Source organism: Anastrepha ludens, chromosome 2, assembly GCF_028408465.1.
Source record: "Anastrepha ludens isolate Willacy chromosome 2, idAnaLude1.1, whole genome shotgun sequence".
NCBI lineage: Eukaryota > Metazoa > Arthropoda > Insecta > Diptera > Tephritidae > Anastrepha > Anastrepha ludens.
The window spans coordinates 11,391,546-11,415,965 of record NC_071498.1 but is presented as its reverse complement, the minus strand read 5'-3'; the positions used below and the strand labels follow the sequence as shown (position 1 = coordinate 11,415,965).

The window sequence follows — 24,420 nt, the reverse complement described above, 5'->3', positions numbered from 1 at the left end:
GCAACCAGAAGCCTACTATTGTAAATAAATAATTTTTTTTCCGTTTTTGAGAGATTTCGAATTCACTGAAGAATTTGAGGTTAAAACCAAAATATTGTATACAAATTCTCATTCTTCTTCTTGATCGGCGTATCGATGCTGGATACTCGCGATTACATACTAAAATGATTTTGGTTGTTGTTGTTGTTGTTGTTGTTGTAGCAGCATAAACATTCCCCATACCTGAACGGGGAGCACTGCTGGAGTGACAGTCCTTGGCCGGATATAAGTCCGGATCATTCCGGTTACGCAGAACTGACTGCCGAGGGAACATTATTTTGGTCTTAGGCACATGGTTGTCAGGTCATCTTATTAAAGGGTTAGGGACAGTTAGAATTTTCAAAAAATTGAGTTTTTTGTTTTTTGCATTTTCTTAAAGTATTGAGTATATAACTATAAGTCGTTAAAAATATTGTGTCAAAATTTTAAGTGAATCCGCCAAAAACTTCTTGAGTTATTCAACAAATAATAAAGGGCGCTCCGGCGCTCCGGAGAAGATAGCAAAACTTTAAATGCTTTTTTCTCAAAACTATGGCGGCCGCCGTAGCCGAATGGGAATTCACAGAGAGAACGTTGGTTCGAATCTCGGTGAAACACCAAATTAGAGAAAACAATTTTCTAATAGCGGTCGCCCCTCGGCAGGCAAAGTCAAACCTCCGAGTGTATTTCTGCCATGAAAAAGCTCCTCATAAAAATATCTGCCGTTCGGAGTCGGCTTGAAACTGTAAGTCCCTCCACTTGCGGAACAACGTCAAGACGCACGCCACAAATAGGAGGAGGAGGTCGGCCAAACACCCAAAAAGGGTGTACGCGCCAATTATATATATATATATATGGTTTTTGAGCTGGTAATCACTGTAACTTAAAAACCGCTTGGTAGGTTTCAATAAAATTTATACAGCTTTTGAAAAATATAAAAAAAAAGTTTCGATTTTTTTAAAACAATTAATTCTTGGTATTTTCTCGAAAATCTGAAAAATATTGCCTGAAGCCGCCATATTGTTAATTAAAAAAAAAAGCTTCAATGCGGCACAAGATTATCTATTAATAAAGCTAATTTCTTTTGTCCGATTGATTTTAGATGAATCTCCAAGGACTTGCGCAAGGGACTTCTGGAGAAACGGGCTCCACACAAACACCGATAACTTTTACAATTATTATTCTCGCTGCTTCACCAATTGTTTAGATACCTGCCCATTCTTTGATGTTGTCGAGCCAAGTCACTTTTTTCTGCCAATTCCTTTTTGTCACTTATTGTAATTTTTCCTTGTATCAGCAGTTGTAAAATGACGTATTTGTTACCTCTTTTTACCCAGAAAGTATCAGAAAGTACTGGGAATGTGTTAATAAAACAAAACAGAGTTAAATTTCAGGCAAATTTATTTTATCTCCTTCAAAATATGACCCGTCCGAAGCCACACACATGTACCAACGTTCAACCCAGTCCCCCATGCAACGCTGGTAGGCCGTCCAAGGGATGGCCTTCAGCTCCTTCGTTGGGAAACAAAAAGAAGTCGCACGGGGCCATATCGGGTGCTTGCACGATGGTATTTACTTGGTGTTTGGTCAGATAATTCAGCAAAATTTGGGGCCGGTGCGATGGCGTTATCATCATGCAAAATACAAGAATTGTTTGCCCACATTTCCGGCCATTTGCGAGGTACAGCATTTCTCAAACGCTTCAAACCGATAAATAATATTCTTTACACTACGTCTTGGCAATCGAAGAAAACGGTTAACCCGGTACTTTTTGATCATAGGGTATATACCCGAATTAAGCGACTTTTCTTCTTTTTAGTCTGTTCCTTGAAGTTGGCACCCCATTGAGGACTATGTCATTTAATAGTCTGTTAGTCTAGCTTACAGTCTTCATGTCGGTGTATGCTTGTAGTTTTACAACGCCCAGGCTTCGCATCCATATAACAGTGCCGCCCATACGTAGCATTTTAAAAGTCGTGTCTTTAATTTAATTGGTAAGCCCCAGCGTGCCAATAATTTACTAATCTTCACGAAATCCATTGTAGCAGTTTCCACGCTCATATTTCATGATTATGGCATCATTGGTCACTCAGCCACACTCCTAGATATTTGAAGTTGCTTACTCTTTCTATTGTCTTATTTCCTTTGGTCAGTCTCACATTTGAATAGTCTCTGCTGCTTTTACCAATAATAAATTTGGTTTTATCAGTATTTATATTTCGGCCGAAGTCTTTGCTGTGCTTTTCCGCTTTTTCTATAATTCCTTTGAAGATTCTGCAAATTATTTGCTACGAGTACAAGCGTTGTATTGTCTGCGTAGCGAATGCTATTTATACGAGGTGAAGTCCAAAAGAAACAAGACTGGCGTCATAAAAATGGTTTTGATGGCGCCATATTTTTAATGAGTTAGTGCGTTGGAAGATACATCCCTAGCTGATTTCCAGTGAAAACTTGGTGATATTCGGTTGGAAGCGAAGTCATTACCTCTAAAGTTTCAGTATGTTTGTGTCATCGGTACAAAAATGAGTTTCGAACAAGGAGCTAACATGAAATTTTGTTTTAAAATCGGTAAAACTTTTACCGAAACATTTGCATTTATGAAAGAAGTTTATGGCGATGATTGTCTATCTCGTTCCAGAGTTCATGAGTGGTTTACACGTTTCCGAGATGGTTGTGAAGACATAAATGACAATGAAATTGTTCGTAAATTTATCAAAAATGAACCGAAATCATCGTAGTAATCCATGAAATCGGAGTTGAATATCTTCAAAACATGGATTTATCGCATTTTAACTCATCATTTGAGCTTACGAAAGGTCTGTTTCGTTTCATTCCGCACAAGTTAACTGAAGACCAAAAAGTGCTCAGATTTCAACATCGAAAGACATTAAAGAGGCGAGAAAAGACGAGAACTTCCTTTACAACATTGTAACTGGTGATGAAACATGGCGTTTCCAACATGAACCTGAAACTAAGCGTCAAAGTGCCGAACGGAAGGCCCTCGCTTTTGGAGAAGTCAAAAATCAAGTCAACGCTCATTTGTTTTTACGATTTTAAGGCAATTGTCCACAAGGAGTTCGTGCCAACGGGCCAAACCATCAATAGTTTGTTGCTCTTGTGGCTGATTTTTTGACTAGAAATCCCATTTCAACCATCAATCACACCCCTTATTCGCCCTGACCTATTCGGAAAATTGCATTTGGCCATGAAAGGAAAACGTTTTGCGTACGTAGACCCCCTCCAAGAGGCTTGTACCGGATTCCGGTCAATGACCTGAAATACTCTTTTGAAAAGCTTTTAGAGCATGCAAAACAGTGTATCGAGGCCAGAGGGTACTATTTTGAAAAAATAAATTTGAAGTTATCAGAACAAAGCACCTGTCGTTTCTATTTTAGCTCAGTCTTGTTGGTTTTGGACTTCACCTTGTATATGTCCCATTAACTTTAATACCTACATATTTCTGCGTAATTTTTCGCTTCTTCAAAGATTTGTTCTGCGTACACGTTCAATAATAATGGGGATAGTACTATATGCGTCCTTGTCTCACTGGCCTGTTGTTGTTTGTCTCTATAGCGGTAATGCCCCCGAATCTAATTTCTGCTGTGTGTAGCAAATATACGCTCTGTATAAATTTTATGTCATATTTATTCATGCCCAATACTTCCATTATTTTAATTAGCTTGTTATGTTGTATTTTATCAAAGGCTGTCTCGTAGTCTATGAGGCCCGTGCCGATATCTTGATTGGCGTCATGTGTTTTTGTGTTTTGTGCGTTTGAAAGCTACCATAAATATTGCCTCTCTACTTAAAAAACAAAAATAAGTAATGCTTTGAAATAAATATTTTCATAATACATAACTAATACAAATATACACACATATATAGCTTATGATAAAGATAACTGATTTAGTTATCATAATTTTTTGTGACCCACGAGAGAAAATAGATTGAAGTAGTTCAAGTCGCTTGGGTGGTTATTGCGTCATTTAAGAAGAAAAGTGAACAATATCGAATTAAATATGAAATACTATGGCTATAATGGGTCATTAAATTAAAGTTTTATGAGTAGTGCGGTCACGAGTTGTTTTTGAATAATTTTTTTGTTTAATTTTCAATTAACGTGATATGCTGCAGTACTTCTGGCTTGAGAAACTAAACTAAATATTTAGTGAACCACGACGTAATTTGCCATAAAACCGCTTAGATATGGCATTGGTTCAGAATGGCGCAATTTCGTCAATTTTGAACTAGTTTGGGACTAGTTACTGAAGTCATAGTTCCTATTTTGTAAAACTATTGATAAATAGTAAATCCTATAAAATTTGCATGCACCTTTGATTTTTTTATTAAATGCATGCTTTTAAAAAACACCCGTTACTATGTAATTTATTTTTGTTCATGAGTCCTTTTACATTGTTATTACTTTTCTCACTATTAGTGGTTTTTCTAGAAGGATATTATTAAATCTGGTTTTTGAACAACTTTTTTACTATTAGGTGCGCAACTAAGTTCCCGCTGTTTGTCAAGAGTTGCCGCCAGCAGTGTGTGCTAGTCGATTCTAACATAACCTAAACGTCATAAACCAAGCTTAGACATATGGTAAACCATACTTTGGTATCATATACTTTTGGTTTTGTGAAAATGTCTGATTTTGTGCCGAATAATTATCATTTGCGGGAAGTGTTGATTTTCCTCTCTCATTCCCAAAAAACGACGGCTGAAGTGCATCGAGAGCTACAAAAAGTTTATGAAGATACTGCTTTAAGTGAAACAACGAGCCGAGATTGGTTCTGTAGCTTCAAAGACGGAGATTTTAATGTTGACGACCGTCTGCGTGAAGGAAGGCCAAAAACTTTCGAAGACGCTGAATTGGAGGCATTGCTCAATGATGATCCGTGTCAAACGCAAGAAGAGATTGCTTCAGTATTAGGAGTTTAGCGGCCATTTCCAAGCGATTGCATGCTTTGAGAATGATTCAGAAACAGAGGACTTGTGTTCCTTATGAGTTAAAACCAAGGGATGTTAAACGTCGTTTTTTCGCCTGTGAACAACTGCTCCAGCGGCAAAAAAGGAAGGGTTTTCTTCATCGCATCGTGACGGGTGATGAAAAATGGATTCATTACAGCAATCCAAAGAAAAGAAAGTCATGGGGACTGCCCGGTCATGCTTCTACGTCGTCGTCTCGGCCGAATATTCACGCTGCGAAAATTATGCTATGTATTTGGTGGGACCAAGTTGGTGCTATTTATTATGAACTGTTAAAACTAAGCGGAACCATCGCTGGGGATCGGTCTCGACTTCAATTGATGCGATTGAGCTGAGCACTGCGCGAAAAGCGGCTGCAATACGCGGAGAGGCATGAAAAAGTGATTGTACAGCATGAATCGGCCTCACGTTGACAAACCCGTTAAAACTTACCTTGAAACACTGAAATGGGAAATCCTACCCCACCCGCCATATATACATAGTCTACAGATATTGCGCCGTCCGATTATTACCTTTCCGATCGATGGCACATGGTCTAGCTGACCAGCAGTTCCATTCATATGAAGACATTTTTTCAGAATAAAGTTGTGTAAATAATCATCATATTGACCTTTAGGCGCGGTATTGCTTGTCCGCGTGTATACTGCAGCTGTCTAGTTCACAAGTATCAAATATGATTGACGTACGTCGCTATTTGCAAAAATTAAAAAAAAATTCCGATATGGTGATTAATTTTGCGTCACCTTGTATAAGACTTGTATGCGTGTGCATGTGAACAGAATGCATGTTAACGGCAGCAGCATTTTTACACTTTTCCATTTGCATGTAAATACAACCAAATATAATATATAGGAGCATACAAATATGTAATACACGCAGAACATTTGCGCTGCATTTTTTTGCGTTTACCTCTCTCTCCTCCCCACCTTTTTGACGCTTTTGTAGCTGCCAGCAAAAGTCCACTTTATATTCAATACACTTTGTCAGCTTCCACTGTTTCCGTCCACTCCACTCATTCTGCTCAGTTCAGCTCGGCTGCATTCGACAAGCCCGTGCTTTCATACTAAGTACTTATGCCTGGTGCCTCAAGTGTCCTTAAGCATTGGCTTCACCTACATGTCAACACTTGGTCACTTTGCTCATTGTTTGCTCTATTAATATTTGCATTTTAAATGTCAAAAAGCAATTCGAGGGAGTTTCCTATTAAATTTTCACCGTTTGGTGATTCCCCTCTTATGTTTGTTAAACGAGTGCATAATAGTGCATAGATGTAGCTCCACACAAACAAACAAGCAAAATTTACGTATTTTACGAAATCATTTGCGAAAAGTTCTCGAACTCAATGAAGCGCTGCAATTGTTTTAAAGTTACAAAGTAATAACAGTGGAAAAGTGGGACTCGTGAAAACTAAATAATTTACATGGTAATGGGTGTTTGTTTTCAGAGGAATTTCATTATACGAGGGACGTTTGAAAAGTCTGGCCGTACTGGTTATATCAAGGTTAGTTTATATTTTAGGTTTAGTTAGTCGCTTCTCTCGGAAGGACACACACCAAGTTTCAGCCAGATCAGTCAATTTATTTGTGTTTAGCATTCGTTTGAATCGAGGAAGTCCAGTGATTTTTAAAAAACTCCTTTTCCACTACAACAACGCACCAGCTCACGCCTCAACAGTTGTGGTCGCAAAATTAATGAAAATAGGGTTCCAACTCGTTTCATATCCTCCCTATTCCCAGACTTGGCTCTCCGTCGGATCTCTCGGGTTACTATTTGTTCTCGAATTTGAAGATATGGCTACCGGGGAAAAGAGGAGGTGATTGGCATAAACAAACTAGAACAGCGTTGGATGAAGTTTCCTTAAGTCTAAAAGGAGACTATGTCGAAAAATATAAAAGTTTTACCCCAAATAATTAAGCAGTTTCTACGTTTGAATCGTCTTTTCAAACGACCCTCGTAGATTTCATGAACAAATTCGCAGATGCATGAAAATTTTACGGAATTTATGTACTATTTATAAATAATTTCGTGTATGGGAAGACCATGTGATTCGTATACTATTCGTATACTTTTTCTGCATATCCGGCTTAAACTCGTAAACTCGACTTTACGTATTCCACAATCCAAGTACAGTAGCCCAAAAAAGTCAAATCACAACATGACAAGATGGCCAATTGACGTGTCTACTATGTTTTTTCGGATAATTCGGTTACAGAAAACTAATCCCAATAAACAAGGCGAAGTAATTTCCCTTCCTTTTGATTGTTTATTCATCGCTCTTATGACACGGCGAATTCGGAAGGCGCAATCTTGTATTCTATCATTCTTGCCTAATAAAGAGCGCTGCAAGCATGTTTCTCCGCCTTACTAGTACCGATTGGTATTGATGTGGGATACCAAAAAGTCGTAAATCAATTACCAGTAGAATTCGCCACTGATTGAAGTCAATTGAAGTCAGCTTCAGTTTGGGAAAAGTATGAACGAGTTATGCCATTGGTATGCAAACTACAACAAAAGGTTCCTTTGCTGATATGAATTTGCAGTTGATGACCTGCCGTTCGACTTGAGCTTCTGCAAATTTGACAATTTTGCTTTTCCCCTAAGCTGTGGGAAGCACTCCGTGAGAGTTTTTTGCTTAGTACTCAGTGATTTTCCTTAAAGACAAGAACTTGAAAAACTCTATTACGGTTGATTTCTTTTTTGGCGCGCAAAGTGAAGAAGTTAAAAAAATTGGGAGATTTTTCCATTTTTGACCTACTCGAATTTAACACTGGATTTACCAGTAACCAATTAAAAATGGTCTGCCAGCGAAATGTTTGTCTGCCCTTCAAGGCAACCTCCAGAATACTTTCCCGATAGTATTTTGCATTTACCTTGACGCCCATCTGCGGTTAAAGCGGCCTAAACCATTACCTGTGGCGGGTGCTGCCTCCTGGTGGCCAATCCATGACTCAAATTCTCGTATGAATGATCGATCAAATAAACTCTATCGTTTTGGGAGTTTAATTTTAAACATTTTCTCTTCAGAAAACACAATGTTCGGAAATTGAGCGTTTTCGGCCAATCAAAGCAACTCTTTTGCCCTCTAAAGTCTGGCTTGTGGCTGCTTTGGTGTGAGATCATTCGCCTTTTGGATCTTGCAAGGCTTGACTTTGAGATCATTTTTCAGTATGCGACGGATGCTACGGTCAGATATCTTCAGTTCTTTAGACGGGTGATATTGCTGGGGTAATGAAGTTTACCGCAAGTCAGGTTATGGTTGGAGAATCGACGCTGGTAATTTTTCTACTCTGTGAGTCTCTATTGGTCGGAGTATTGTCTTAAAACTTTCTTCAGGTCGTTATAATCGTGTGTCTCATATTGAAAAGTAGGTGCTAATGGCCCGACACTCAGTACAAAGTAACTTTTTTCTATATTTAATGCAAAGGTTACGGATTTTGATTATTATTGTTGAGCTGTCACGTATGTTCTTTATTATAAATTAAATATTTAGTACGAGAACGTATAAGAAAATACTGAGAAATATAATGAAAGGAAATTTCACAACTGGTTTGAAAGATATTATCATCGAAATTTATATTCCTACTAAAAACACCCTTTACTTGCATAATGCAATTACTTGTATTCTGAGTACTGCAAAATAACAAATGGAAAGCGTAAACAAGTGAATCGAAAAAAGAAACATATTATAAATATATTCATGACCAGCGAAAATCCGGCTTGCGGTGGAACACAATTGTTTTTTTTATCTTATGTAAAAATAAGAAAAGATTCCTTGTGAAAAACATGACTGTCCTTGTGCTCTGTTTATTGCCAAAATTTAAACGTTAGAATTGGAAATTAATTCATTTTACATTTTTGCCAAAATACTTAGGACACAATCCCCATGTTTAACACGTGACCAATTTCTATATACATACTTAACAAGTGATTCACCAACACCATGGGCTATTCAAGAGAGTCAAATCTTGTCTTTATTACACAGTCGTAAAATATTGAATGTGTCTTTTTTACTTTCATCGATATATGAATACACCTTTTTTCGGTGTTTGGCCGAGCTTCTCCTTCTATTTGTGGCGTGCGTCTTGATGTTGTTGCAGAAATGGAGTGACCTAAAGTTTTAAGCGGACTCCAAACGGCAGATATTTTTTATGAGTAGCTTTTTCTTGGTAGAAATAGAATGGGAGGTTTGACATTGCCTGCCGAGAGGCTACTGCTTTTTTTCTATTATTTTAATGTTTCATGCACGGAGATTCAAACCTACGTTTTCTCAGAATTCCGAATGGTAGTCACGCCCCAACCCATTCGGCTACGGCGACCGAATATAAATAGAAATAAAAGCATATGGCAATGTTGTTACTCGTATTACACGCCACCATAAAATCACACTGATGATAATCAATGATAGATAATCCAACATAATTTGTCATTGACGTCCTTTATATTTAAATTATACACTGAATCATTTCGATAGAATATATTGCTTATATCTTAAACTTTGCTCGCAGCTATTTGTGGCTATGGCACGAACTATTAATGGCAATTTTATAGTGGTGACTAGCCTTAGGTTACAGCTATCGCGGTGTGGTTCAAATATCATGACACTGACAATCCATACAAGCAAAACAAAAAAAACAACTAAAAAGTAAGGCTGAAAGTCATAAAATCTGTAAAAGGCAATTTCAATTAGAGACTTCATGCTTCTCTCTGATTGCCTGCATTGAGTAAATAATAGAATAGTCAATAAATCAAGTTGAGTTACGAAAATAAAAAAGGCAAATATCAAATTATAATTTTATATTTATTTTATTAGATTGATACAAAGTAGATTGATTTATAAAAGTAGTGATGATGAAGGGGTACCGGCTGAATTACTAAAATATGGTGGAATAGAGTTGGCCAAACATCTGCACAACCTAATAATAAAAATATGGGAAAACATCTTACCTACTGAATGGTCGACAAGCCTTATTGCTCCGATACATAAAAAAGGTGATGTGATAAAGTAAACTGTCGAAATTACAGAGGCATATCGCTACTGAAGTCAAGGTACAAGACCTTCACCAATATATTATATGTAAGGCTGAGCCAATATTCTGAAGAAATACTAGATGACTACCAAGTAGCCTTTAGAGCCAACTGGTCGATGATCGCTTCATAGTCATGCAAACCTTTGAAAAACTATATGAATACGACATTGATACTCACTGTCTATCTATAGATTTTCAGCAGGCATTTGATAGCATAGACCGAAGTAAAATAAAATACTTGTTAAAGTCTAAAGGCATACCAACAAAGCTTATTGAACTTGTTATTATGACCCTTACAAATACGACAGCAAAAGTAATGGTGCAAGGAGAATGTACGGAACCGTTCTCTATTGTCTCAGGAGTTAAACCAAGAGATGCCCTCTCAACGCTGATATTTAACTTGGTGCTACATGCAATACAATTGAATTGAATTGAAAGAAATAAATTGAATTGAAATTGAATACTACAAATGGCAAAAACTAGAAATGAGCTGCAGGCTGCGTTCAAAAAGCTGAAGGTACGAATACATCTAGCTGGACTGATAATCAATGCAGAAAAAACTAAATATATGGTCCGATCAAGCTCAAACATTGTATTCAATGATCTGGAGTGTGAGGAATACACATTCCAATGTGTAAATGAGTTCACCTATTTGGGCATTACATCATCAGCCCATCAAGACATGTCGGAGCAATCAATGACAGAAAACGGACAGCCACCAAATCGAAAATTGCTCAGATCAAATTACTGATACGACCCGTGCTTACATATGGCTGTGAACTATGGTCGCTGAAAGCTAACGAGACAAAACAGCAAATGTGCTTTGAAAGAAGAGTGCTCCGAAAGATCTATGGTCCGCTTAGACCGGCAGATGGTACTTATCGCATTAGGCACAATGCCGAACTGGAAGACATAGTTAAGAAAAAACGAACTGGAAGACATAGTTAAGAAAGAAGAAGTCTCAACATCTTAGATGGCTTGGACATGTGGCTAGAATGCCAAGGGAGCGATGAACGAGAAAGGCACTAGATCTTCGCCTAATTGGAGAAAGAAAAAGGGGACGCCCGAGGAAAAGGTGGCTAGAAGACGTGGAAACTGATCTTAGGAAAATGCGCGTGCATTGTTGGAGGGGAGTGGCTGTAAATCGAGATCGATGGCAAGAAGCTGTGAAAGAAGCAACTGTTGCCCAAGGACTGTGACACTAAGAAGAAGAAGAAGGAAGAAGAAGGAAGAAAAAGAAGGAAGAAGAAGGAAGAAGGAAGAAGAAGGAAGAAGAACAAGGGATTTTAGGTCCCTCGCATTTTACACAAAAATAAACGATTTTGAGCATAATGAGTTCTGTAAAACAGCTGGGACGTGACAGATTGCGGTAAGCAGTTATAAGGTTTTTTATCATTTAAAATATTCTGTAATAATATTTATGCATTAGAATATAAAGGTGTTATGGCTTTAAGGGGTCCTAGGGTTATTGATTTAATTTTTTTTTACATTTTAAAAATTTAAAAAAATTGAGCTCAGTGTAATAGGTGTACTAGTCTTGAGGACAAAATACAGCTGTTGAAAAATACTTAAGAATTTTTGTTGGCAACCATATATGCGCATCTTTTATCGAGTAGGGAGTCGCAACGGTACTTTTTGCGCTTGAATATAGATCTGCTCATGTAAAAATTATCCTTCTCAGTAACCAAGGCGAATCTATTAAAGGTGGTGTTGGTAAAGCAGCTGATTAGTTTTTTTTTCTTTCGCCGGGTCCATGTGGCTATCAGCTCAGAATGAAACAAGGCGAATTCATTATTTGTTTTCTAATTTCCCAATACTTTGCTTTGACAATCAAACGTACAGAACGTTGTTGTTGGTCTATTGCCACCACCTTTAATGAATGCGCCTTGCCAGTACCTTAATTTCCGAGAATTCGCTCTCAAAGAGAAAAATATTAAAGAAATACATAAACGAAAAACCAGTAACAATTTGCAAGTTCTACAAGCAGCTGATTAAATTGTTGGCGGGAAAAATTATTTTGTCTGAAATCATTTGTTTCATTTCATCATCGCTGTCACATCAAGAATATTCCATTAGCAATTGTTTCTTCATACTTCCCTTGCTTCTCTGTACACATGTATGTATGTATATATTGCCAAATTCGTTAATAACCAAGAAGTAAGTAAGTATAAAACACAAAAGATACCTTCAATGCTTTCGATTTGTATGATAGTTCGAAAACAGGAGCAACGGTGATTGGAGGCCTTGGTAAAGAAGGACATATTTCTGTATCATTAACCGATTCCTATTTAATATATGACTTCAAATAAACTTTACCTAAAATATATTTACTTACATTCTCTATGTTTATTTAAATTTTAGAGTGTCGAATCAATTCGCAAATTTTATTCGAGTTTACTTTTACTTTGCGATTAGCTGTTTTTCTCAATTTCAAATTCTTACAAGTAAAAATTTATGTAGTAAAACTTTCAACTTTCCCTCAAAATGAAATGTCATTTTGCTCTCTCACTTTCCCCTACTTTGCAAGTTTTTTGGGTACATGAACACCAAAACTTAATAATTTGTAAAAATTGTAACCAATTATTTGCTTTATGCTGTGTTTGCTGTGATCACATTTATCCATTTATCTATTTCTCTTGAAGGGTCGCATCGCTTGTTTGCGTTTTAGTAGGAGCACTGTTGGGTTAGGTTAGGTTAGCCTGGTTGGCAACAAGCCACGCATAGACCTTTTGGTCCCTACCGATACCAGATGGAGCAGTTCTCTCGCGAGAGCGTAAGTACGAATTGAGTCAGTTTTTTGCCTTTAGTTCTACATATGACTTTTGCTGTTTTGCTGACGGGACACCCTCAATAGGAGCACTGTTATTGTTTAGAAAAATATTCTTAAGAATGATTCGGTTTTTGCCCAAAATTTTGTGAATAGCTTTCTAGATTTTTGATACTCTGGTTTTCTGAATATTGTAACTGGTAGGTAAGCAAAAAAAAAATAAAGTATCTGGAGTATATCTGGAGTATTCCTAAACCACTTTACTTTAGTTAAAACCATTTAATAATATCGGAAGGGAAAAATTGCCCCCCAACTCTTCGAAATGCAATCATAGATTTGCAAAAGACCGGATTACCAAACAGTAGTATTTCAACACAATTAAAGGTTTTAAAAACAATAGTGCTTTGAAATAATTTTATGACTATAAAACAGCAGCAAACGTTCAAAAAACAAAAAAAAAACCTTAAATTGCCAACAGAACCCCAGGAAGAGTGCTGCTGACATCCAACTGGGAAAAGACAATAACAAAACGAACACTTGCTTCGATTGGCAGAAGCAGGGTTTCACGGCCGACTGGCACGGAAGAAACCATTGGCCTCGAAGCTTCGGAGTCAGTTTGTTCGAGTGATGAAACGACGTTGAAACGAAAATAAATAGAATTTGTGCAGATGATAGGAAGTAAGTGCGTCGAGCCCATGTTCGTCTCACCAAACATAAACCGGTCATTGTCTTATAGGTAATCATGCTAGAAGGCTGGGAGTTCCATGCTACGATTATTGTAGAAGCTGCTATAATACAGAAGAGGAGGAAAGTATAAGACACCTCCATCGTGAGTGTGAAGTATTAGCTGAAAGAACACTTTACACGCTTGATAGTGCATTCTTAAGGGGTTATATACGTCCAGAATTTTCAAAAAATCGATTTTTTTTACAGATTATTATTCTTTATAGTTTTATGCGTTTTTCTGTGGAAGAGTGGTAAAATACATACCAAGGAGTGCAATTAGACACAAGTTTAACTTACTGGGCACACATAAATCATGCTGCCACAAGAGCTGCCAAAGTAAGCGACATGTTAAGTAAGTTCATGGCAAACCTTGGAGGTCCCACGCAGAACAAGCGAAAACTTTCAATGGACACGACGCACTCGATTCTTTCATACGGATGTGAAATATGGGCAGATTCGCTAGGGTGCAATGCCGGCGGAAAACTCTGCAATCCAATCAGCGGAACCATCCCTATAGATATTCTAGCACAAGAGCGCAAACGGAGATGGGAGGCAAAAAGCTCAAGAATCCCAGTACCACGCTTCTCGCTTCTCCGATATTCGAGTTCACTTTGGTAAGCAAGATGGAACTCTAAACGGTACGGTAGATGAACAGCGAGCCTAATACCCGATATAAAAAAATGGGTAGAAAGAAAGCACGGTGAGGTTAACTATTACCTCACACAGTCTACCAAACTGCATATATAGAGATACTGAGTATGATGATGCGGAGCACACCTTCTTTAAACGCGAGAAGTGGAATACAGAGAGAACAGCTCCGCACCGAGCTAATGAAAATGATGATAGATGAAGAAAAATGGAATGCCGTCGCAAATTTATTGGAGGATATTATCCGAAAAAAGAATCGTGACCCTGGACGCAGGGTGAGTAAGTAAGTATCCTTCCTAGGATGCTGCTTTGGACCTCTACCTCGAAGCAATGCGGAAGCAGTCCCGGGGTGGAGGGAAAAATCTAAGAGAAGAGGAAGGATATTTTTATTGGCATCATCACACACGTAGTATCGACGGTTACAATATGGTGCGAAGGCATTTTCAACCCAACCTCACCGCCAAAAAAAAAAAAAAAATGGTAAAAAATGTAACTGTACGACGAGAGTTTGATGCGCACAGGTAGCTTGCCCTTTGTTTGCGGCAGTGACCTCGAGCGAAATGCACTTCAAAGTTTAAACTTGTTTTTCTCGAAACTAAACCTTTTTCTGACACGGTCTACATGATAATTCATACAGTTTTTAATATTTTTGATGCGGTTTTTTTTAATATTCTAAAGTGTATTCTCTAGGTTTTGTTTTTTTGGTAAATTCTGTATATTAAGTATTACTAATATTTTCGTTTTTTCCTCCTTTTGTGTTATTACTCAATCAATTTCTTCAACAAAGAGATGTTTGCATGAAGTAGCTAATTATGTACATCCATATATACACATGAAAATGCATTATTCCTGTTTTTATGTAAGTCACTCAACTCATTAAACGCCGTCCAATATATTTATGTTTTTTGACCATGAGAATCGTAGACTGATAAAAATTCATACATTTGTAATATCACTCGTTTTTTTTTAGCAAAAAACCTTAGAGTTATTCCATTTGCCATTATGCGGATTATACCCCAGAGAGAGATGCCATTTCAATTTATTAATTCGATTTGTCATTGTTTAAGTACTTGATTTAAAACGCCATTAAATATGGAATGATAAATATTTTGCTTGCATTGACCTCCATTTTAGTGCCGTATATTGTATTTTATCTTCAAATATGAGTGCGAATTCAAAGCGCGAAATCCGCCAAAAATAACTACTACAAATGCATTGCGAGCTTTTGTAATGAAGGTCAGGCGGACAATGTTTCATTTCATGCTCCACATCCTTTCGCCGCTTACTACGAATACATTAAATAGTCTGTCGCGTATCGTTGAAAGCATTAAACGAAAATGAAAAGAGTGATGCTTGTTCAGGGAATAAATACGAGCGAGTACAAGTGAGTCTGAAGAGTAAATTGTCATTGTGTTGTATTTATGTGGGTTAGTGCAAAAGTCAAACGGAAAGGGTGTTGGATGAAAGCGTAAAATATTGACACTTTTCCACTACATTGAATTCGGTCACTGAGCAATTGCGTTCATGTTTCTGTGATATGCATACGAGTGTGCGAATGTATGAGTAGTTCGTGCGTGTATGTTGGCCATTTGTAATAAACGCAAAGCGTTCAGATTTCCCCACTGTTATTTACACCCCATGTTTCAGTCTTGTCGTACAAAAGTCATTAGTTTAACTTCTTTCTGCGTGTGTATGTGTCTGACGCATATGCTTGTTGGCAAACCTTTGTCGATTGTTGTTGTTATTGCTGCTGTAGCTTATCGTTGACACTGCTGCTACAATGCGTTGGAATCCTGCAGCGTGTCAAAATGTGTATATACACACACCCATATACATACATGCATAGTCGTGCTGCGCTGAACGATTGTGCCAGTTTATTTAAGTGGGGTAAATTACAGCCAGCGGCAGGTGGAGAGAGGGTGCATGAATGAATTCTTATTTTCTAATATTAATGTACTGGCCATGTTTAGAGTATTGTACTACACGCCGAGAGCGTGGTGCGCTGGTGAGTGGTTGGCTTGCTTGTAAGAGGCCATGAATAAAATTTATGAACTTACCACTGTAGTAACTGTTGTCGGAATAACCGTATTTGCCGGCTGTGCGCCCACCCACAGGCATTTTTGGTGTGTGAAATTTTGCCCACCGAAAATAAAGCAAAACGGAGTGGCGCTGTGTTGCGAACCAAGAGACCAAACGAATTTTCACTTTTGTTGGCCGTCGGGCTAACTGTTATATCTTAGGTACTGTGAGCTGTTGAATGGAGATGGCTGCTGGCTCTGCACGTTGGATTTCTTGTAAATAATCACCAAGAAATATGTGTGAAAACCACGTCTGTGTAGTTGCTGCGTTTGGCTGTTACAGTTGCGGCAAGATGGTTTACTTGTATCGTTTGAACAATCTTAACGAAATGGTTCTGTCTGTAGCTGTTATTGTTGTTGTTAGCTTTGTTTCTGACGTTGTGATTGACGAGTCCGACGACAACGACTGTGACGACGCTGACACGATGAGGTTGCGTCTTCCCGCAGCTGCTGCTGCTACTGTTGATGGAAACTTTGGTTGGGGCTTAGCTTTCAAGCTGATGGGATATCCGCAAATGTCGTCCCTCTCCTCCTTTTTGCTGCCGTTGGTCTTTTCAGTTTTCTCACTTATTGTTAGCTATTGGAATGGTATTGATGCTGCTATCAAGCACCGAACGGACATGGATGATGAATTGACAATTGCTTTGCACAAGTTTTTGCTGCTTCTTTTGGAAGTTTGTCTGTCCAAAAGAGAAAATTTAGCAGATAATATAATTATTGTATATAAATGTATATGAATATGTAACAAACACACATATTTGCTGCTATATATGTATACATGTGTGCGTTAGTATTGTATGAAAGCAAAGCAAAGAAGTATTATATTATATTTCTCTTCTATTTATAGACATAATTACAATAACAAACAAGTCCTAATGGAATTTCTGTTTAATATCAAACGGCATGACAGAGGGGGTTATATACACTTGTGCTCAAAATAATATGAGCGCGTCCAATTTTTATAAAAGCGTAGTGAAACAAACAAAAAAAAATTTCGAACCTAGAAAAAATAGCGGAAATTTACAAATTAAAAAAAAATAGCCATCGAAATTTTTAACTTTTTAATCAGAATATTGTTAAAATTTATGGTTCACAGTTTTATAGTCCATTCAATTTTATTATTATTTTTTCTTTTTTGACCATAAAATGAACTAGTTTTATTCACCCACGTCTGGGTCCATCATGCTTATAGTCAGCTGCATGTATAGGCTCGTCTTCTTATGTCTCTGTCTGTGAGGCTGCGCCTTGTTGTACTGCGTCGAGGTCTAACTTTTTCCTCCATAATATGCCTTCAACCTTTCTTTTGACCACATTTCAGTTATCCTCGCGTTTAAGCATCTTACCGGTGCCACTGGTCGGCGTGTTGTCGCCAATTTGCTCCCTTAGAGCATCTCTTTTCATAAGTCATCAGTCGTAACTGAAGCGCGTGTGTTCGGCGACATCGCTCGGTGCTTCGCAGTATATGCTCCTGAGGTCGCTTACCTTACCCATGAGGTGGAATCATCTCAGCATCTGCTCCCCAGCTGCTAAGCTCTCGCGGAACTAAGATTTAAGCATCTTGGTTCTTACTTCTTTCCTGCGCCTGCTGACTTAGCAGGTCTTGATATCAAAAGTCTGATGAACTTCATCAGCAGCATAAAACGGCTAACACAGCCGAAATTAGTAACCGTTCACAGTACACAAATACTCGACCTTTCGTCCTATCGTTTTTCCTTCATCTTTTTTTTCCCCCTTACAATGGTATCACAAAGGATGAACAAGACTTCTTTCGTCCAAATGGGACCACTTTTTGGACAACCATTACAACCTAACCTAACCTACCCATACGGTATAGGTATTTTCGGAAGTGTCCGTGGGCGGAGAGGAACTGAATCATGAAATAGCCCACTTCTCCGAATTTCGGTTGAACCCATTAGTCTATTACCGGAATCAGCTTCGCCTTCCATCTGCCACTCGATTCAGTGTCCGATCGGCTTTGCCACCGATGCATTGTTTGGCATCTCTGTTCTGCGGTACTCGTATTGGTGGTTTTTTCCTGTAATCCCACGCATCCACTCGTTTCTGAGCCATGAAGCCGATAGGTATCTCCTCTCGTAGAACAAACATAGCTGTGTTTGAGACAGTGCGGTAGACTGAATCAACTTTGAGTGCCGCTGTTCATTGTATTGCGCGTGTTTTTGCTGTGTAGCGCATCTTCCCGTATTTTGCTGTCGTACAGGAGTACGACATTAGTTTGCTTAGCATTCCCGTGCACTTCGCTTCTTTAGTAGCTAAAATTGGGTTCTTAACAGCACTTGGTTCAGGTTCCTTCTGACGTCCTCGGTATCTGGCGCTGATATCATAAGAGATATGTATCTTCTGGAATTCCTATGCTTAGGATCTCGTCGTAGCTCAGATTCCAAGTATTCGAGAATATATCCTTGGGCTACGCCAGACGTTACCGCTTTAATTTTCTACTCACCTGGTGTGTTCCACAGAAGTTCACGCTCGCTCAGGTGGCTCTGGATGCGTTTTTGGGGGCTTATAAGGTTTTTAAGTTAAAGTTTTGTTTCACATGAAAAATAAACAAAAATATTTGGCATGAAAAATATCGCAAATAAAGAAAAGAAGTGACGCTAAAGTGACTTAATTATGTGAGCGCAAGTGTGCCTCAAAGTACCTCAGAAAGTTCCACTAAGCCTGCTTACCAAATAAATCCCGCGACTTCGCCCACAACGCTTTTTTTCATTTAGCGTAACGCAACCGAAGTCAAGAAATTTTTTTCTAAATAAATTTTCTCTTAAATCCTGAAACAACATGGGGAAGGAGGTTTGCACTTCTGCGGGGCTATATAAAATTTTTTGTTTTGCTAAATCGCTGCAGTAAAGCATTTAAAATTTTACCTTAAAGTTTATAAATAATCAGTATATTAACTAAAATGCAAGTCGCTTATAAAATGAAATTTAAAAATATCTCTACAATAGCACCACCTACCGGGTTCAACTATAGCTAAGAACCATTCTGGTGAGCTCATAATAATAAGTAAAAAAATCATAAAAAAATGTATTTTTTATAAAATTAAATATTTCTATTAAATACGAGATAGATGTGGAAGTTAAATTTAAATAGAAAGCTACGCTAAGTTCGAATCAAAAAGAAAAAATAAATATAAGCAAATTAGCTCGAGTTGTTTTTCAGTTTAAAAAACCTGTCACAATAAAGGCGTTTTTGACACTTCAGTGAAATCTGGATATGTGTATGAAAACCTAATATAAATATTTTCCAAGTTTAACTTTATATATTAAAAAAAATATATATATATATTAAAAAAACTTGAAAATCATGTTGCATTCTTTGGTTAAATTTCTTTGCTATGGCGATTTTAAATCTGCAATATTCTGCCTAAGTGTTTTTAGAAAAATGAAAAAAAGTTAAAATATATATAGGCGAGAAATAAGTTGCTAAGGTGCATATAGTGAACAGTATATATCAGGACCGTCCATAAGTTCGTGCGTTTTTTAAATTAATAAAAAAGATGTTTAAAGTATTTTTTAATCAATAATATATTTTCCTTCATTATTTACAATGCCTTCCCAACGTTTAGGCAAATTTTTAATTCCCTGCTCAAAAAATTGTTTGTCCTGGAGCCAAAATACGCTTCGATATCCCTTTTTATAGCCTCTTTTGAGGAGTAGTTCTTGTTACTCATATGGGATTGAAGTCCACGGAAAAGGTATGTTGGATTCGGTATTAGCTCGAGCTCGTTCAGCTTGCCTAATGTTTGGTTTGCGGTATGAGGTCTTGCGTTGTCGTGGTGAAACAAAACTTTGCGTCTATTCACTAAAGACGGTCGATTTTTTTAAGTGCCTCATTCAGGTTTGATAGCTAGGGGGAATAATAATCAGCAGTTATCGTCTGGTTTGGTTCCAGAAGTTCATAATAAACAATACCGGCCATATCCCACCAAAAAGACAAGAGAATGTTCTTGGGGTGAAGGCCATCTCTAGGGGTCGGTTCTGGTGTTTCATTTTTATCTAACCAATGGCGTTTGCGAACGGGATTATTGTAAAGGACCCATTTTTCATCACCGGTAACGATACAGTTAAAAAAAAAATCATTTTAAAGCCGTTGCAGCAGCTGAGGACACACACTCACTCTATGCGGAACCCATTTTCCCAGCTTTGAAACCTTTCCCAACTGAACCAGGTGCCTGTGAACTGTTCCATGCGATGAATTTAACCTCTGAGCTATCATATCGACTGTAAAATTTGGCTCAGCTTCCACGAGTTCGACCACGAGGCGTCGAAGTTAAAGACTTCAGAACGACCAGCGCGCGGGGCATCATCCCGTCGCAGTTACCACTTCGGAATTTTGAAAACCGTTTTTGCGCAGTCCTTACACTCACGGTATCCTCTCCGTGAACTGTGTTTATTTCTGCAGCAGCAGTTGTTGCATTTTTACAACTTTTATAAAAAAATACAAAATATGCCTCTTATACGCGTTCGAATATTCCATTTTTTTTGTAACAACACGTGCTTCTATCCGCGATTAGAATCACTTGTTGAATGCACAATATATCAAAGAAAATATAAATAGTTCCGTTATATTCTGCGAACAAGTTTTTGTACGTACGAAAGTAAAATTATGTGTAAAATACGCACGAACTTATGGACTGACCTGATAGTATAGGACATTTGAATCCATTAGCTCCCTTTCTTACAAAGTCCGGTTAAAATGTTTTAGAAAATCATTTGCCAAAAAGTTTCACTAGGGGTCTCCTCAGCATGCAAAATGATTTCGAGGTTTTTCTATATAGATTTAAGTCTTTCTTACAGAGTTGGACTTCTTGCTCCACCAAAAGTGTCGTTAACCAGTGTAATTTTTCCATCACCAAAGGGACACTGAATGGGATTTCCGCAAACTTTTATAATTTACTTTAGCTTTCTTCGGACAGCTTGTTTGTTCACTAATTAACCATTCTGTTTATGTAATATATTAGTCAAGGAGGATGTGTGTACACGCACTTGTAGCTATATGTGCCTAGCTAACAGTGTTGCTGATTGGGGCTTTTTCTACCAAAATTAGTAAGATATTTTTCTAGGTTGGAAGGTAGGCTAGAACTTGAAAAACAACTTTAGTAGGTTTTAGAGGAATCCAGAATATTTTTGGAATATGACAACACATTTGTGTTTTTAATTCATAAATTTTTGATTACCCTTTTGTTTTGTTTTGTTTAAATAAAGCCCCTCCGCCCAATCGACATGAGGAACGCAGTTCGCATGACGTACGCACGGATAATTTTTATTTTCGGACTGGAAGTTTGTTAAGCGTCGAGGTGTAAAACTGTTCACCGACAGAAACAATTCATTAGTCGAATAAAAAAATAGAGTAAAACCATTCTCAATCATTTAATATCGTTTCCTTCATGGCAAAAAGCGAGTCAGATATATCAAAAGTGTTGGAATGGGAGCTGAGATTTTAATATAAGGATCATTAAGTTGGTTTATCAAATTCGTTATTTGTTTTACATGGTTTCAAACAAATAGGCCTATAGTGTCTTGAAATTCCTCAGCGAAGTTAAACAGAACAAATTAACTAAAAGTGGACCTTGCTTTAATCATTAATGATGAGGTTTGTATGGAGACAGACCACGCGGCGAGGCCTATCGATAATTTCTTCAGGCAGAAAGTAAACCCTTTGGGGACTTAGCCGCTCGACAGGCGGGCGTCGCTGAGGACGAGAGGTATTAGAGTGCGCAGTAAAGAAAATAAATACGTTGAACGTTATAAAAACTAAGGCTTTATTTAACACAAGCAAAATTTTTCATAAAATCAAAAAATAATTATAAACAAACTAAAGCTATTACTGCTAATGTTGAAATGCCTGAGTAGAGTCTTTATTGCACGGATTTCACTTCCATTTGACGAAGTAATACCGTCATCTTCCGTTTTATCAGATTCTAAGTAATATTCGTCAGAACTGTCACTATCGTGCGTAGGATGAAATATAAAATATATAGGTAAAAAGCCTGCTGGTTCCTCTGGTAGTGACACTGAGAGACTGAATCGAAGAACTGAAACTCGTTGTGACTCTACCGTCGTCTGACATTGTAAGTTTACATTATAAGGAAGATAAGACTTCATCGCTAATGGCCTCCAATGTCTTTGAAAGAAAGCGTGACTCTTTTACTATACCTATGCGTATGCTCAGAACGACAGACGTCGCTAGCCTTACAGCTACGAACTAATTTGGGCGGCTAAATGCTGACACGCGTCCGGAACGGTAAAACGGCTTGGGCACTCGTCCCCAAAAAAATGCTTTGAATGGATTTCAGCGTATTTACGTAAATTTGTTAATGGAGTTCCTGACTATTGGACCATATTTTAGTAACGGTTTAATTTAAGTTTTGAATAGCGCTTTAGTAGCATATGGATCACTGACTTCTTTTGGCTACCGTTTTATAAAGGAGCAGCTCTGTATGGAAAGTTGCGTTGTCTTGTTGGAACCAATGCCGTCATTGTTCAGTTCATTAATTTTCGGAAACAAAAATTTAGTAAGCAAGGCTCGTCACCACTCGCAATTCACCGTAGCGGCAGCTGCTTCCTCATTTCTAAAGAAATGAAAACCAATGATGATGCCGCCAGTGCTCTATGAACTGCGCGAGCAGATTCATTTTTTTCTAAGTAAATTTCCACAATTTGGAAGCGTTGAACAATTAATGGCGTTGAGCGATTCATGATGACTTGCCAAACCTTACTGAACAGAAATGTCAACACAGTTTGCCACTCTCAGCTGTTAAATCATAGTTATCGGTATCGACATCGAAAGTTTTCATGCAGCTAAAAAAACACCCGATATATTGGGTCTTTAATATACAAGGTGAAGTCCAAAATAAAAAAGACTGGCGTCATAAAAATGATACATCCAAAAAAAGTTACATCCCTAGCCGTCTTCCAGTGAAAGCTTGGTGACATTCGGTTTAGTGGACGTGAAGTTATTGCGTCTAAAGTGGCAGTATGTTTGTACCGTCAGTACAAAAATGAGTTTCGAGCAAAGAGCTAATATCAAATTTTGTTTTAAAATCGGTAAAGCGTTTACCGAAACATTTTAATTAATGAAAAAAGTTTATGGCTACGATTGTCTATCTCGTGGCAGAGTTAATGAGTGATTTACACGTTTCAGAGATGGTTGTAAAGACATAAATGACAATGAACATACAGATCGCCCAGAATCAGTAATCACCGAAAATTCCATCGAAATTGTTCGTAAATTTAACAAAAATAAACCGGAATCATCTTTGAAATTCATGGGGTTGGAGTTCAATATCTCCAAAACATCGATTTATCGCTCTTTAACTGGTTATTTGGTCTTACAAAAGGTCTGTGCACGAAATACCTCAATAGAGAGTCGAGAAAAGACAAAAACTTCCTTTACAACATTGTAACTGGTGATGAAATGTGGTGATTCCAACATGAACCTAAAACTAAGCGTCAAAGTGCCGAATGAAAGTCCCCAGACGAGCCACCACTCAAAACATCGCGTTCGGAGGAGTCAAAAACCAAGTTGATGCTCGTTTGTTTTTACGATTCCAAAGGAATCGTTCACAAGTAGTTCGTGCCAATAGGTCAAACCGTCAATGCAATTCTTTACCTTGATGTTTTGAAGCGTTTGTTGTATCGCACTCGTCGAATTCGTCCTGAATACCGCGAAGGAGGAAGCTGGTGCTTATTGCACGATAATGCACCATCTCATCGTTCCACTCTTGTGACTGATTTTTTGACTACAAATCCCATTTTAACCATCAATCACTCACCGTATTCGCCTGATATGGCTCCCTATGACTTCTACCTATTCGGAAAAAATGCATTTGGCCATGAAAGGAAAATGTTTTGCGTATGTAGGGGCCATGCAAAAGGCTTGTACCGACATTCTGAAGGACTCTCCGGACTCCGGTCAATGACCTGAAACACTCTTTCGAAAAGCTTTTAGATCGCGCAAACAGTGTATCGAGGCAAGAGAGGATTTTTTTGAATAAATAAACTCCAATTTATCAGATCGAAGCTTCTGTCGTTGCTATTTGAGTTCAGTCTTGTTTATTTTGGACTTCACCTAATTTTAATTTTATTTGCCTAAATTTTACCAAGTCGAGTTTTTAATGTATTTTTTTGTACAACCTCCACACAAAAAAAAT

The 24,420-nt window shown here is 37.8% G+C and overlaps 1 protein-coding gene across 1 annotated transcript in view; it reads right to left on the bottom strand.

Moving 5' to 3' along the window:
• LOC128856423 (uncharacterized) overlaps positions 1–16,922 on the bottom strand; it is a 41,293-nt gene extending 24,371 nt beyond the window's left edge. The window contains exon 1 of the mRNA XM_054091726.1: positions 16,230–16,922. Within this exon, the coding sequence (XP_053947701.1) occupies positions 16,230–16,290 (61 nt within the window). The 5' untranslated portion in view covers positions 16,291–16,922. The remainder of the gene's footprint in view (positions 1–16,229) is intronic.
• Between the last annotated feature and the right edge of the window lie 7,498 nt (positions 16,923–24,420).